Genomic DNA, 16,905 nt, shown 5'->3' with positions numbered 1-16,905 from the left:
GATCAGACAGCACGGAAGAGAAAATCGCGGTAAATGCAGGCGAAGATCCTCGACCGATCCTCGGGCGGAGAGGTCCTCAGCCGCACAGGGAAATGCTGAAACGCGGAGATTAAACGTCCTTCCGGTGCTGTAATGGCGTACTTAGATCGCACGAGAGATCTTACCGGCCCTGAGAGAGGGAATTTCGACGTCGGGGATGTCGATTCGCGCCCCTGGGCGAGCTTTTCGAAAAATTCTTTTCCGGATCGTGAGATGGGTTCAATCCCTCGGCTCGCTGTTCTCCGGCGAGAACGGAGAAATATCCTTTGTCCCATTCTCTCTCGCCGAAATTCTTTTGCTGGCATTAATCTTGCAAGTTATTTATACAGTCGCGCGCCACATGTACCTACTTAGAAGTAAGTTGGAAGTAAATTGAAGAAGTATCTCTGCGGCTTCCGAGACAGATTATTAACTCGGCTACACTCGAGGAATTCTCACACCGTCGAGAATTTTCATCTCTCCCCTGTGTAAATTCGCCACTCCGGGAGGCGAGTCGTTGAGGCACGCTTAATCCTTCGCAATCTGAATTTTTCTCGCGCGCACGCCGACGTTAAAGGCGAAACGACGGGGCCGTTTCCAAGCGGACAGAAAGACAACGCTTTAGTAGACGCTCTCGTTGTGCTTTAATACGTCGCGAGACGGTGATGAGGGACGAAATCAACGCTGAACAAAACGCAGGGGGATAGAACAAACGTGTTGATTCGTTCGCGAACGAGAGACGGTCGTCTGCCAAATTGATTCACTTCTGGATGAATATTTCAAGCCCATAGATTCGCGCGTCCCGAGTTGCAAGGAGAATCAGGTGGGAATTTTCTTCGAATTCAGATCCAAAGATTCTAAATGCTGCAAGGAATTGGAACACAAGATTCCACGATTCGGCGTCGAGATTTTTTCCGCGACGGGGAGCAAAAAGACAGGGAAGAAAGGAACCCTTCTCTAAGCAGAGTCTCAGCAGGAAGCATGCATTTTTTATCAAGCCTGAATCTTGCACGAGCGGAACAGTAATGGCGTCTGGATGCGTCCGTCTCTCCCGTGCAATGTGGAACAACGCGAAATCCATAAAACGTGGCGATTCAAATTTCAGTGCATGCATATTTCACGAGTCCGGCGACGCGCATGTCTGCACCTCCTCCCGAGCCGCGCAACGAGAAATCACGTTTCACGGCTTCATCCCCTTATTAACAATACACCTATTAATCTATGTAATTGGATTTTTTTTGTTCACCAAACATATTACCAGCCCCGCGGCGGCGCATTCCTTGGTTAAAGCGAAGCTGGCTCAAAAGCGGGGGATGATATACGTGTAACTTGCTCGCAAATTCCACCCTCCGGTTACCGCGCCCCTTCCCGACTTACGTTTCGCCGGCGTGCACCTCAATCACTATGAATTTTCGGGTAATACATCCTTGGGGACTCACCTTTGACCTGCTTCCGTTCAGTAGACCGAGCTAATTTTGCAGAAGTTCGCCCGCGGAGCCAGCAACTTCGTATTTCCCATTGAACATGGCTGCTGCTATCATGTACAGGGCTTTTCCCCGTCGTTCCTTTAACGGGCTGGATACGCGAAACATTTAACAGGATACAAAGGCTGCAAGAAAGCCAGCCTCTCTATCCGACTATTACATCATCCCCGGCGTCCCTTGATCTTGGGTGTTTTTCCCTGCTTCCAACGTCTACCACGTTAACCGAATTTTCTACAGATCCTTCTACTTTCTGGCGGCCACCCCATATAGTTAAATTGGTCACACTCTATAGATCTCTGCTCATCAACATATTTCAGCGGCCACGTCACAGAATCTCGCGTCCCCGGAGGAACATAAATCCCAGGTATTTTTCCAGCCGTTCGTTCCCTGAATTTTCTCCGGGACCTCATGCCCCGATCGTTGGCGAATTTTTTTCATCCCCGGTCCGAGAAGCTTTGCCGCGGCTGTACACGAGCCACGTTCGTTTGTCGACCAGCGTAAATATTGAATATCCATTACGAGATACATCGCGCGATGTGGAATATTCCGGGGGATCGATACGCTTTCGTAGGGTAGGCGCGACGGACGCGACCTGCACCCCCGGCTTCCGGGGAAAATTGCTTCGCCGGCTCTGGGCGCAGCATCTTCGATAATTAATACGGTAGTTGCGAGTCGAACCTGACGTGGAAGTAACGGGCCGGGGGGCGATGGTGGACGGAAACCGTATCGTCGGCGATATTTTCAACGTCCCAGCAGTGCCTCCTCTATGCTGAGCGCAACGTCTCTGCGTTTCATGCAACCGTTTCGGTCGTTGTCCCGTTAATAACGTTTATCGACGTTCCTATTTGATGGGCTTAGCTTTTTCCTCGGCCCCTGAAACGTCTCGAGATTGAGTAATGGAGATGGAATGTTCGTGGAAACCGGAGGATCCCGTTCGGGGCTTTGGTTCTGTGGGATGTATACGCATATACATATTAGAGGTGTGCATGCAGAAATCGCTGGCGATTGAATTAGTGAATTCGTGGAGAAATCCTCAGCTCTTTTGCCTTTCGACGAGTCGCAACTTGAACCTTGTTTTATCTCAGAAGAATGACTTTCTTTGAGCGAGGAAACAGCCTGCCAAAGATTTCAAACAATCTCGACACCTGGCAGAAGAGTAACCCTGCCGAAAGCATAATTTTGACAACCCTTCATCATTTGACACGATCAAACTGATACCAGACATATCGCGGGAGGTCCACACGGTGCATCTCTGGAACGTGCACAGTGGCAACAAAGGGTTGCTCAAGTTACCCCGAGAACTAGGCTCCGCAACCCGGCGGAGGCCTCTCATATTTCGTTTCACATGCTCAGTTCAACAGTCAGTGGCTAGTTAGCCCTTCCGTCCGCTTAATTTGCCGTCGCAGAGAAAACCGAGGGGGGTCTCGGCGAATTTCCAAAGTTGCAACGTTCGCCGCCACACGAGATCCAACATTGTGGACCTGCAGCACACATAGCCGCACACCCACACACACATCTATACGCCAGCGTGGACAATGTGTGCGCAGGTTTGGAAGGCGGCCCGCAAAGGGTACAATGCGTTTGAACCGGCACGAGGGCCGAACGAACGGTCGAAGGGGATGAAACGAGCCACGGGCAAGGGATGATGGCCGAACGGCGAACAGCGTTCCGCTGTGCAACAATGCTTTGCGGCAACAATGCGCAAACAAATGATTCCGCTGTACCGACCGTAATTACTAGAGGCACACGTTCCTTTTTCCCTCCTCCACCTCCCCCTCCTCTGCTGCACCCGTCGTTCCTCCCTTTCGCCCCCCTTGTTCATCTTTCCATCCGCGTTTGCATTGGCCCTCCACCCTCGCCCCCGCTCGCCCTTTTCTCATTGCTCTGATTGCTAAATCAACGCATTTCCGCAACAACGATTGATCTGCCTTCCGTCCCCCTTTTTCAGTAACCCACCCCCAGCGTTCCGCCCTCTCCAAGCCGATTGGAACGACTCGAAACGAGAGGAGCGCCAATCGAGCGCGGTCCTTTTTTTTTGCAGAATTTTCTTTGTGCCCCGTAATGGAGATGGCCGGACAACGCGTGAATGGGCGCGATGCTCAACTTTCGACCCTCTAGATTTCGTTTAGCGCAGAGCCGCTAATCCGCAAGCCTTGGTCAATATTTTCGGAGGTTGGTTTCGAGGCGCCGTGGTTCATCAGCGATTTCCTTGGAACATTTGACGCCCTTTCGTTTCCGTAGAAAGCTATTACACGCATTAGGAGGTTGATCGATTACCCTCAGGGAGGAATCGCCGATGAAAATTCGGTTTCGGAGGCGTCCACTGCGCATGGACGGAGGTACTGCCAGTTTGCCTCGCGAACACTGCGAGATGGGGCTATTTTTCTCTGTGCCATCAGGCAAATGAGATTGAGGCAAACTAGATCTGCGGGTAAAGAGGCGGAACACAAGTTGCTGGCACCCGCGCGATCACGTCCAGTGTAGAAAATAGTTTCTCAATCTACTTAGAAATCGATTTCCCCTTCGGTGCAACGAGGTTTTTAAGATTCGCCGGAGTGCGCCTCGCGACAATGTTTTCGACCTAGTTTCCTTCAAAGGGGAGATTGCGAGTGAATTACACGACTCATAAACTTCCTCGTCGCGATGCATGGACATAGATTTCGTTCAGGGAACCGAGCTTCGAAAGGAGAAAGAAGATGAGAGTCAGAGATTCACGAAGAGTCAAGAAGTCAAATTCTGCCAATTCGACTGCAGGGTGAATCCCACGGACAAGACAAATCCTCCCAAGGAGTCCGCCACTGTGGCGTTCAGAGTCGTAGGGTTTGTTCTGAAACCCCGTAACTTCACCGCGACACCGATTAAACAGCGCAAACACATCGGAATACCCGATCTCCCTGGCGTACCCTAAAGTCCGAGCAGTGACGCGAAAAACCCCGCCGGGGGTGCGGAAGGTCAACAGGATCCAGCTGGAGGGGTGACTTTCTCGAGCGACTGGCGAGTGCACCGTGGCGTGAACGCCGATCTCCCAGCGCGGCGCCAGTAATCCTTCAGCCAGGACATAACTTCCGCAAGCTGGCTCCTCTCGTGCGCCAGCCAGGTCCCTGGCCCGTACCAAAATACACAGGTTCCAGCAGCGGGGCCCTCGATTCGTGGCTCGTGAATTTCGATCCGCACACGCTGGACCAAAGGGTGGAAGCACTCGTTGCAGGAGGGTACCCAGACGGGCGGAGCGAAAGAGCTTACCCCGGGAGGAGATATAACCGGTAAGAGATGGCTTAATAACGGCGCAACCCCTGGTACTCCGGTGCACACGTGAATCCGACGACCGGGTTATAGAAGGCAGCGATGGCCTCAAGACGGCCCGAATCGCTCCTAGGGTGGCGCAGAGTTTCGACGACGCCTCGAATATTACTGTACCTGTGTCTACGCTTCGAATATTATAGAGGGAGGTTTTGAAAACTGAGGGTTGTATCTTGGAAAATTTAAGGTGGTCTGAGAGATCTAGTTGCCGATAGAATATTAAAGAGGCGCAAGTTACGAGTCACTGTTTAAAAGCAAAAGTTCGCACGAGTGCATTCTTCAACCCCATTTTCATCGACGCTGACAAACAACTCCACAAAGTACCTTCGAGATACTTGAAAAGGGCATGCCATGAAGCTCGAGCGAGGTTCGAAGCGGTTCGTATATACCTCTGCCCTCTCGAATATCTCCGAAACTCGAAACGCAGGGAATGCGGCCCTCGCCTCTTCGAGTGTACGTGACGCACACGACGTCGATGATGTTGCAGCGAGCAGGATACCGAGGGTTGGGCGAGAGATCGAGCAGGGAAAGGATACGCAGACGTTCCAACGTCGCCCGACATCGGTGGCAATATTGAAGCAATAATCTTGGGCTTCCCGGCTCTTTCTCGTCGCGCGGCGTTACCACGCTTTACTACATGAAGATATTAAACTTACCCGGCGGTGGTGTGCAGTTGGCTGGCGCGTGTACGTGCGCGCGCGTACAGGCCGGATGATCGTCGACATTCATCCCCTGGTTCCGGGCTGCGCCGCTAAATAGCCCCGGCAGGCAAGGATATCGCCCTCGACCGACGTCGCTGCCAGCCCCTGGAATCGATGAATAATAAAATCATACCCGGAAACTGCAACCCTCGCGCGGAGATTTTCCACCGGCTGTCGAGGAAACGGCCGGGATTCGTTTGCAGTGCGTTACTTCCGCTATCCCGAGGATCTCGCCCAGGCCGCGCCCGCCGCGTGTCTTTCGGCGGGATTAGCGTCGTTAAGCATCCACAGAAATTAGAGGCGCGGAGAGACCCGCGGCGAGGGAATCCACGCGGAGGTTCAGCGGCGTTTCTTTGTAATTTCAAATGGCCAATTGAATTTTTATCAAGAAGAGGAACGCCCGACGAGGGCGGCGGTGTTCAGAGGGAAATTAGGGCGAGCGCGTGACGCGGAATATTTTTGCCGAGGGGAAGTTTTATTCGCACGCGAGCGAGGAACGCGCACGGCCAGGATTTAAAATTCAAGCTTCGGGTGTTTGAGCAAGATAACGCCGCTGACTTTTCCTACGCGCTTTAATAGGGGGCAAGGAGTGATGGATGACGCTGCGCGGGGACGAGCTCCGATGTACGGAACTGCGAAGAGAACCGTAGAGGGAATAAGAGAAATTGGAAACGCTTGGATCAAACGTTGGCGTGGGACGTTCTGATCTCCGAGATTCTTTCGGTTTAAAAGTACCAGGGAGTACTTTGGGATCCCGAAGATCCAAGCTTGCACATAGTTTCCAGCACGTAGAGAGGCTGGGAGTAATAATTCAACGGGACAAGAGAGGAATAATTTCTTAAACGCGAGTCGACGCAGTCACGGGGGAAAAAGAATCCCAGAGGAGGTGGCCTCCGGCACGACTTCCGACCTGTTACTTCCTCCATTCTTGGATCGATTACGCTGACGCTACTGGTCGAGAATCTCGATAGCACTTGCTTGTGACACTAAGCACCACTCGCGCTAACAAGAGTGAGAGAAAAAAAGTAGCAGGGGCCGTGTCACGCAACGCTGTGGCAAGATCGGACGCGTGACGGAATAATCGACCAAACCGATTTCACGCGTCGGGCTGTCTTGAATAATTATCAACTCCTTCGATTCTCCTAACTGCTCCAATTCTCTCGATTCCAGTTACACAGACAGGGTGGGACTTTAAAATCGACTGCACGGCGAGGGTGTACGCGTGGAGGGCTTATTCGGAGCGAAATCTTCGCGGAGGAGCAGCATCCAGCCGGGTCGCCCGCTGCCGTGCAGAAAATTAGCGCTCGCAAGTACAGGCGCCAGAGCAATTCGATGTTTATACGCCGAGCGGGTGGGTGGAAGCAGCGGAGCAGCGTGAGAAGCCGAAATATCAAGGAAATCCTGAGGCAGACCGAGCAGTCGGCGATTAGGCGGCGCTGCATCGGGTGCATCCGCATTTCTATGCACATTGTCGCGCCCGGTGGACGGGAAATTTCTCCGCAGTTGGCACGCCGCGACCCTATATACAAGCCAGAGCCAAGTGGGCCGAGAATTTAAGGTCGAATAAAGTTGCTAACCCCTTCTTCCCGGTGGCCCCGAAAGCACCGTGTATCCAGAGAGCCGGGGGGATAGGCGGGCGTCGTTGAATGTCTTGCAGCCATGCATACGATAACAGACGCTGCATCGCACATCTAACCTCTCGTTTCGCAATTTTTGGCCCCGGCTGTTGGCCGTCTTTGCCGCGTATAATTTTCGAAAATCGTTGCCCCGACGGCCTTATCCACAACGCCCCCCGCCCCTCGCTTCTCTCAGCGGTGGAAAAGAGTGTTTCCCTTCGTTCCTCGGCCAAATACAGCCGGCTCCGCATGCAGAACCGCGAATATCGATGTCATGAATTTTCAGCCGGGCACCTCCACGGAGATCGTTCACCCTGCCGCGTAAATTTTAAACGAGAGATCCGACGCTGCGGCTGGGACGAAATGGCGTTTCGTTGTCTCGCCGCGTTGTACTCTGTACCGGGGAAAGATCGATTCGTTTGGCTGCATCCTGCGTTCCGTCGGATGCGCTACTTACGGTACCGGAATCACTGGGACATGGAACGCTCCGTGGGAACACTCGCTCAGGATATAAAGGGTATCGAATGCTTTCAGAGTTTGATGAAGCAGACGAGCAACCGCGCAGGAATCTTTCTACACACTTTCCTCGAGCCTTTCGCGCGAGAATAATGCAAGGATAGGGGACACGCGTTTCCATTTGGATGCCGCCGGGCGAGATGTGTCCACGGTTCGCGTCGCGTTCCACCCCGGACGGTATCGATATTCGCGACACGTAACCGGAATTAAATCCCCCTCCCCCGGCCGTGGCGCGGAAATAAGGAATGTCTAAATGAAAATCGACATTCCAGCGGGACGGCGCGAAAGTAGATAGGGTAATCCCGATGACATAGTGGAAATCAGGGTGTAGTCGCTTCCAATATATTCCTACTCAGGGGGCTGGCGATCGCTCACACATTCCCGCGAAACCCTTTCTGCCCGATGTAGGTCAGGCGAGCCCACGCTTCAGATTCTGGGTCGCAGAATTTCCTGCGACCGACCGAACAGCCAAACGTGACACGATAATGGACCGTCCGAGACGTTCAAAAATTCCAGGGCACGCCGGAAGTGCATCGATAACGCCCGCGATCTTATCACATGCCCGCGATAATACCACTGGAAGGACTTCCTGGATACTTACAGGCGCGGACGCGTCGTTTCAGGGAAGGAAAAAAGAAACTGGCGCGCAAAGTGTGGCGTAGGAGGGTAGAAATTGAAATTAGAAGCGACACGAAGGAAGACGAGCTCGCGTGAACGCTCGCGACGAGCGGAAGCGCCTAGGGGATGTAATTTTTAATAAATTTCACCTCTAAGAAATACCAGCGCATCGGCCTGTCCTCGAGCTATCGGGCGGCCATTATCGTTAACACGGTCGCGCGCTCCCCGTCGACAGCGATTCGATTACTCGTGGGGATATACCGCCGCCCCAGAAATCGTATATCGGCGAGGTCGCGTGACCCCGATGCACGCGAAGACGAAGGATCCCCAGGAATTCGTGAGTGATCACCGCGCCGAAAGAATATATACGGCGGAGCTGGTTACCGTGATTTCCCACGTGTCACCCGAGGCCTGGTCCCCCGTTTCCTCCACCCCCGCCCCCCCTCCGGTATCAACCGGAATTTCGAATTCGATTCCAGGCCTGTCTACCCGCGAGGGAGTGTATCGCAGTCGACGGATGCGCCGCTACGGGAGAGAGCCGAGGAGGAACAGGGACGGAGATCGAAGCTGCATCCCGAGCAGGTGGAAATCACCGGGAATTCCATTTGGAATTTTCTGTGCCGGTCCACCGGGGGAGGAGGAGCCTCCACGACGAAATCCGAGCGGCTCCCAAGTTGGCCCACGGTAATCTGGTCGCATATAACAGCGCAGGGCTGCCGCGAGACGAGGAGCAAGGGGACCGGCAGATGAATCGAGAGAGAGAGGATGTGGGTGGGCAGGAGGAACCGGGCAGAGTTACGCTTTCACGGAGCAGCTACAGCATAATTCAAAATCTCATTAGACCGCCGCGATGAAGTACAATTTTTTGCCTATTACACCCGGGGGGGGGCGCGGAGCACGTAAGAAGGACGCCGCTTTCAGGCTGAAAAAAGGCGAGCATCCGCCCTTTCAGCGATGCATTCTTCCTGTCCCGGACGAGGTAAATCAGGCCCGCTGTATCGGGACGCGCTCCTCCAGGGGGCTGGCGCGTGCTCCTAGCGACGCGTGTGCTCGATGTTCGTGTGTGGCGAAATTACGAATTACGCGTGGAGTTAAAATATGAAAGCTTTCCGCCGGACGAGGACCAGGGCGCAATTGTGTCCCCTGTGCGGGACACAGCTGCGATTTATTCATTCAGAATTCCGCGGATGTAATTCTAGAATAGAATGCGCAGATTTTCAATGGGTCTCCTCGAGTCGGATGAATGAGGATCGTGCGGCGAAATATATAAAAACGAGCGTCGTCTCTAAGGATCTACCCGCGGGTCTGACGGAGAAGAGAGGTATAGAAGTTTTTCGAGAGAAATATTAAATAAATGGAACACCGTAGGAATCTATTCATTTAGAATCCTTCGGAATCAGGTTCACTGTGACAGCTGACTGTCTAATTCCAAGGACTCCCTGCAGGGAACATTCACACCTACGCGAAACACTTGGACCGATCCCTCGCGCGAGACCCTAAACAACCCCTTTCATCAGGACAAAGCGTGCACTACTTGATATCCAAACCCGAAGACTATTCCCTAGCTTATTAATTCCCAGAGGGCTGCGCATAGGGGGTGAAATAAATTTCACCAGCCAGAGGTCCGAGCCATCGATCAAATTCTGCCGCTGAAAAACACGGCGCACAACCCTTACCGAACCGCGCTGCGATAGATTCCTCTAATTCTGGCTGAAAGGTGGTGGTTGGGTTGTTTCAATAACACAGTTCGACAAAATTTGACGTTTTTCGGACTCGTAACATTCAATAGCTGTTTCTTATAAGTTTTCGTCCCCTGAAAACGAATTCGCAAGCCGTTTGTCGTCATCACCCTCAGTTTGAGAAATTCGATTTTTAAAAAAACTGCAAATATTAAATTTTGAACATAATAACCTCGCACTAATTAATTTAACATTCACAGTTTTCCGGGGAAGACACCACGGGGCTGCGGAGGAAGGAGGGCAGGTTTGGGATAAAAGGAGGCGGAGCGGAAGTTCGACTCCTCGATTTACGATGCCGTGTTCGCGGCCGACACGGGGGCGAAGGGTGGATCGCGGCCAACTTGAGGCATTTCTTCGTCCCACCCTCTTGGATCTCTTTCGAACCTCTCCGAGGCCGGTATCCAGAGGAGGACAGCGGCGGAGGTATTCCGAACAGAAGTTCCGGCAACTTTTCGGCGCATTGTTGTGGCGGCCGCGACGTCGAGCTTGGCAGCAACCCCTGAAAGGGGTAGAGGGTGAAAGGGGCGCGAACAGTGGCCGGGACGATCGTCGAGGCGAAGAAGAAGGCGGACGCCCGAGACGCCGATGTACAATATGCGTACCAAATGCTGCGCGCATCCTTTTGGACGCCGGAGGGGAAAATTGGCGGTAACTTTTCGAACTTTCCCAGAAATCGAAGACAAAAGACTGGAAGACGCGGCACAGGTTGGGAGAACGGGGGAGGAGGGTTTCATTCGAGGAAGATAAAGTGCATGTTGATTTATTGGTAGTCGCATGTTTTTGTTGCTCGCATACGCTCCCTCCCCGGGGATAGATCGAGGGTGGAGCATTGTTTTCGCTGGAATTACGAGGAGCGTCTGGTAGAACGCGGCGCAACCGACAAAGGGGTTGCTGCCTTCCCGCGAAGCACCAAGTACGGATTCTACAATTTCTTATATCTTCGTCGCCATCGCGAAGATTCACTTTCTGCCGAAAAGCTAGAACCTCGATCCGAGAAGTGTCCTGGGGCGATTAAATTAGTGGAGGGCCATTAAAAAAGGCGCGCCGTAATCCACTAATAAATTTGAACGGTAACTACCCCGACGAAAAAAGGGAGGGAAAATTAACGCGCGGAACGTACGAGCGTAGGTACTCCTTGCCTCGAGGAGCGGCGTCTTTAACGCGCATTACTTCCCCTAAGTTACAGCGCGATAAATTCCGCCGCGGTGGCGGGGGTAAAGGAGGTAAAAAAAAAAGAAAGAAAATTTTGCCACGCGTTTCGGAAGAATTACCAGCGTTCTAAATCATGCCCCGAAGCGGACGCGAGGGAACTTTACGAGCGGAACAGGAAGTGGGTCGACGTTGCCAGCGTCCCCTGAATACACCCGTCGAAGAACCATCCGAAGCTCCAGGTCAAGGCTTATTTATCTCTCGCCGGGTTAAAACACGGCTGCCCACACACCAGAATCGACTAATTTCGCGCCCGCCCCTAAACCCGCATGAAAACACTCGAAGGAACGCCAGCCGGGTGGGACAATGGAAGAGCGAAGGAGCGAGGTGGAGTGACGAGATTCTTGTCGGGTCAGAGACCGGAAGCTCGTTACACGTGTGGATTGCGATCTTCGCGTAAAGCCGAGGGCTGGTTTGGTTGAAGGGACGCGCAGCGGTGCGTTAACGGAGGCGGGCGAGTTGTTCGAAAGAAGAGGGGTAGGCGACACGCGACGGAGGATTCGGAAGGGGCGAAGGCGGCGGGGTGTTTCCCCGTGGTGCGTTTAGGAGGGCCAGGGAAACAAGCCGAGGAGAAATTATCTAGCAGAAGACGAATGAAAGGGCCTCTCCCGGGAGAGGCACGCATACCGCGGCCACTACGTTATACCGTTTCACCTATCTCGCCATCCCTCTCCTTTCTTTTTGTCTCCTTACGTCGCGACATAAGCGTTTCGTTAATTGCGCCACTATTTACGGCTACCCTCTCCTCGTCGAGTCTTCATTACGTCGCGCGCCGTCTCGTTAATTAATTCCCCGGGTGAACGAGCCCCCTAACCAACCCCCTCCAGACCGCCGTTAATGTTCTCCGGGCTGGTTGCTACGTAGTTGGTAATTCTGTTTCGAGAATTTCACCTTAGGTAATTATTGGAGAACGATCGGCCGATGCCGCGGGGATGCCAGAGGGAAACGAGCGATAATGAGCCACGCGCGTTACGGGCTTCATTGGGGATCCGTTTCTCCGATGTTGTCGAACTCTTTGGCGATCGGGTAGCTTTGGAAGGAAGCCAGTAACGATTGATGCCGCGGACATCGATATCGAACTTTGGATTTCTTCGTTGGCGATGAGAGGATGCTTGAAATCGAGATTTAGGGCCCCCCAGAGTTGACATAATAAAACTTAAAAAAAGTAAAGAAATTACGCCAAGTACATGAAATATAATAAATCACAAAAAATAGAAGATAATAATAATTACAAAATAAAAAAAGATATGAAATCAAAATGAACTGTAAGTACATAATGGTAAAGATAAATACAAATAAATATTTTAATACGAATAAATATACTTGGCATAATTTTTTTGCTTTTTTGAAGTTTTTTTATGGATATCTCATTTTTTCTTACAAAGATAATTTGCATAGGGAATGACTTCAGATAATTTTCAATATTATAAATTATTATTATATTATTAATTGATGACTGGATATTTTTTTCATCCTCTCGGGCTTATTTTTTTTTTAAATATATTGTATTGTCATCCAAACTACGCACGCCTGCAAAGCTTCAAGACAATTGTATTGGTGGAATTGGTTTAAATTGGTTTTCATCATTTAAATTAAAAAGAAATTCAGTTATGTATATATTTGTAAAAACACGGTTATAACTTGACAGTAAGCCGTCAAAATTTGGAGTGGATTGCATAGTGAAGATAGCGATTGACGAACGAACCATGTGTTAGTTTCGTTTTGGCTGAAGGTGTGCGTGTAACACGTATACGTATTATGTTGACGAAAAAATTTATCGGAGAAGACGAAGAAAAATCTTAAAATTTTCGACTGATCCATGAGACGATATTATGATATCTCTGTTACTTTCTTTCCTGTACTTGGCGTCTCGACGCTACCGCGTCTCTAGATTCGCGGAATAAAAATACTTTACGAAGAGATCGTAGACAGAGTACTGGTGCTTCGTCCCCTTCATCCACTTTGGATGGTTCAGCTGTCAGCGGAAAATGATCCACCCGCTTCGTTAGCGAGACCATCTGTCGCCACGCGACAAACGACGCGAAGAGATGCCTCTGAAATTCAACGTCCTCGGACTTGATTACGATTCCATGGTTCTTATCAGACATCTGAAGCTCGACAGCAAACAGTTGAACGGAGTAGCCCGAAACGGAGGAAGGGAGGTCCCCGCGGACCAGCAGCGCATTTCGCATTCAGTGGTTTCACGTTTTATTACGTCCCCCTCCGCGGAAGAAGTCGGGGGTAACTTTTTTCCGCGGCAGGCGCGCGCCAGGAAGGAAATTAACTCGGGCAAAATTGTACACGCGAAATCCCGGCGATAGGATCCCAGGATGGGAAATAACGAGAAAAATCGTGTCTAGCCGCGGTTACGACAACTTCGAGGATAATTCCAGTGGAATCATCAAGGAGGGTTTCTTAGCTTGGATCTCGTGTCGTCTGTCTCTGCAGCTCGCGAGAATGTCTCCCCAGCCTCGTTACCACGGTCCTTTTCAACTATATCTCCTACCGTGGAGTTCGTGTTGAAATCTGCTATTAACTGGTGCCTTTGTTTCGGGTACTTTAATGCGAGAACGTAACTTAAGACTCGATCAATTCTGCTCTATAAAATCAGCGTAGCAAAATTAATTGAATGCCGTGCATTATGAACGAACATCCGTCAAGGCTGCAATGAATGAACGTCAAAGATACACTCCAAGCTGTTTTTTCGCTCATCCTTCTATTTCCGCATTCGAAATCCCGGTCGGATTGATCGGGGGCGCAATAAAAATTGTAAACAGAAGGACCGGCGTGCACGGTAACCGAAGTGCTGTCGATTTACCCGCTCCAACACGTACTCGACTGTTGCAGGAAGTGAAAAAGGGTGGTATCGAGTTTTCAGCGCAAACAGTGGCTCGCGTTTCGGCACGAAGACATCGCCGTTTAAATCCCAGCCGTCGAATAATCCCGCTTGTTTTTGTCATAACGTTCTCATTTGGTCGTGGCGCGCGTTTGCTCAGGACCGCGCGTCGGCCAGGATCGTGGTAAAAATTAGGGAGGGAAAAGCCCGTCAGAGATTCCGAGCGGGTATCCAAGCTCCACAGAGCACAGTGTTCCCCTGCATTCGGCGATCGATTACAGCTGCGATCGAGTTATCCCGAGATAGAGAGCGTCGCGGGTGGATCACCGCGTTCTGACGGATTCGTCTTCTCCGAAATGCTCGCGCGGCTTCGAATCCCAGACGAGCAAAAAGTCGAACGCTTTATACGCGCGAGCGTTCCCATCGATAGTAACGGCTTAGCCGAGTATTGTGACGGCTCGCCATTATTCTTCCGCGCTGTTTTGCCCGATCCACTTTATGCGGCGCATTTCTCAAATATGCAGGCACGTGGAAACCCGTGGAGTTACGAATAAGTCACTGAACCTACTTGAAAAATTATCTTAATGGGGTGACCGCAGGGGGGAGCGAGGATTTGTTTTAAGCCTGCGTATTGAATCACATCCAGTTACCTACCAAAGCAACGGAACTTCTTTTATTTAGATTCCATGCTTACACTTCCTGCTTTGACTCGCGACGGGCCAACATGAAAGGCTATATTATTTGCGAAGTGAAAACAACCCTCGTTTTAGGTAAAATACGGGGTTGTGAATAGAAACCCTCTAGTTGACTTTACCAGTGTACAGGTTTGTCGTGCATGTTTCCAAGGGTGGCAGAGAGTTTCTCGAGGTTGTTTCAACAGTCGAGTAAGCGCGCAGGCAAGTTTGAACGGCAAGTGCGTCTGTTCCGTCGAAGATGCTCGTGAAAATTGCGGATACGGCAGACGGGATAGTAAAATGTCAGTGCCGGGCGATAAATAGAGGCTGGACTCGGGGACAAAGGATGCATGCTACATGGCATCGTCCCCCGAGGGTAGGTTCTCTTCCGCCTCTCCCTTTCATTCGCCTCCTGGCTGCGACACTTCTGTTTCTACTTTCTAACTGGCATCCGTTTAATTTCATTTTCCCCGCCAGGGCGTTAGAAACTTTTAACATTTTAAAATGGCACCTCCCTACTGGTCGGTTCAGCTCCACCCTTCTTTGTCAACCCTTCCCTATTATCGCCCAGAATAGGTCCGGTACCCTCTGCAAGATTCTCGGCGTTGGATTATTCGGGATTTGAAAAAATTCTGAACAATTCGCAACGAGACGTGATCAATGATCAGATTTCTAAAACGGGGGTGTTTCTCTCTCAGCGTAAATGATAGGGTAGAAAATCTGCATGCTTCTTCATGGGGAATGCTTCGACGGGGACTTAACAACAACCGTGATTAATTATTCCCCGGCAGTAGCCGGCTAATTACGCCGCGGCAATTAAAAGGGGATGCATTCGACCCCCGAGATCTCTTAACCACACCGTTCCAGCTTCACCGCGGTAAAGGAGAAAAAAATTGGAAGCTTGCACGTACCACCCCCGCTGTACATGTGCGAGTAAATTTCAGTTTCAAACTTCCAACCATGGAACGTGATCTCACACAGGGAAACGGTTAACGGATGGTGCATTTTAAAATCATCCGAACTCCCAAATTCCTCTCGGCTGCCGCTAACGAAATGATTTTTAATCCCGACTCTTTCGAACAATATCGAGCGTTAATAGATCGGGCTCCCAGATGGAATTAAAAAAAAAATTCACGATGTAACCAAATATTCGCTTCGTATCTCCGCTCAAACAGAAATTGGGCTAGTAATTGGTTCACTTTATCAATCTTTATTACCACGGTTCTGTAAATACACGGAGCAAATCAATTACAGTCTCGTTTGCGGGGATTACTTTACAGCCGCGTGTGCCGTACAATATTTCGAAATTAGAAAGGCTGGGCTGTATATTCGCTGAATAAACGGATGTACGGAATCACAGTAGACGGAAGCTTATCCCCGAATTACGTACGTCAGCAAGACGCGTTTCCTAATGAAGAATGAACGAAGGGAAGCTTATCCACGCATAACAATCTTTCTAAGTAACTCGAAGGGAACATAATGAACCATGAGAATCCTTAATCCCGACGACGGCCTAGCGGCTGCGTATCCAAAAAGCAATTCGCATCGCTGCCTTCCACCCTGATACAGAAAACAGTTCCCAGAAACACTGGAACGGTGTAACGGTTCACCCCCTGGACGACGAGGCGCGGGCGATGCCGCGTGAAATTCGCCACGCCCGCGAGCGGCCGTCCATCGAATCGGCGCGAACGGGCGACTGTAAAACCGGACGAATGCAAATTAGTTTCGACCCAGCACGGAGGAACTAAAACCGAACAGTCGAATACCTTCGCTGGAAGGTTTGTCGACGATCAGTGGGGGTGTGGGGCACTTTTAATTCAGCGAAATTCCGCGATCGACGGGGCGCTTTACCTTCAGATCCATCATGGACCAGCCGTTCGCGGGGGAGGTCGTGGAGGGCAACAGACAGAACAAGAAACAGAAAAGCAGAGGAACTAAACTAGTACGCCGTTAGAGCCACGGCAGTTGCTGCATTTTACGGCCGCTCTTTACGTCGAGCGCCTCGGATATTTTATTGCGCCCTTCGCTTCCTCTTTGTCTCCTCCGTTTCCCTTTCTCTTTCCCTCCGCCACCCGGCATACCCTGCTTGACTCTTGATTGGATGCACATTCGCCCGACTTCGCCTCCCTCTAATCGCATTATGGTAATTCCGCTAACGCGCCGTGGATCTTTCGGTTAAGCACAGCAGCCGGCC

At 51.1% G+C, this 16,905-nt stretch overlaps 1 protein-coding gene across 1 annotated transcript in view; it reads right to left on the bottom strand.

Moving 5' to 3' along the window:
* LOC143377929 (uncharacterized) overlaps nt 1–16,905 on the bottom strand; it is a 144,212-nt gene that overhangs the window by 99,861 nt on the left and 27,446 nt on the right. Inside the window, exon 4 of the mRNA XM_076829736.1 lies at nt 5,459–5,608. Coding sequence (XP_076685851.1) covers nt 5,459–5,608 — 150 coding nt within the window. The remainder of the gene's footprint in view (nt 1–5,458; nt 5,609–16,905) is intronic.

The sequence above is a fragment of the Andrena cerasifolii genome, chromosome 16, assembly GCF_050908995.1.
Source record: "Andrena cerasifolii isolate SP2316 chromosome 16, iyAndCera1_principal, whole genome shotgun sequence".
Classification (NCBI taxonomy): Eukaryota; Metazoa; Arthropoda; class Insecta; order Hymenoptera; family Andrenidae; genus Andrena; species Andrena cerasifolii.
The sequence above is the reverse complement of the archived record's forward strand: the minus strand, read 5'-3'. Positions and strand labels throughout refer to the sequence as shown.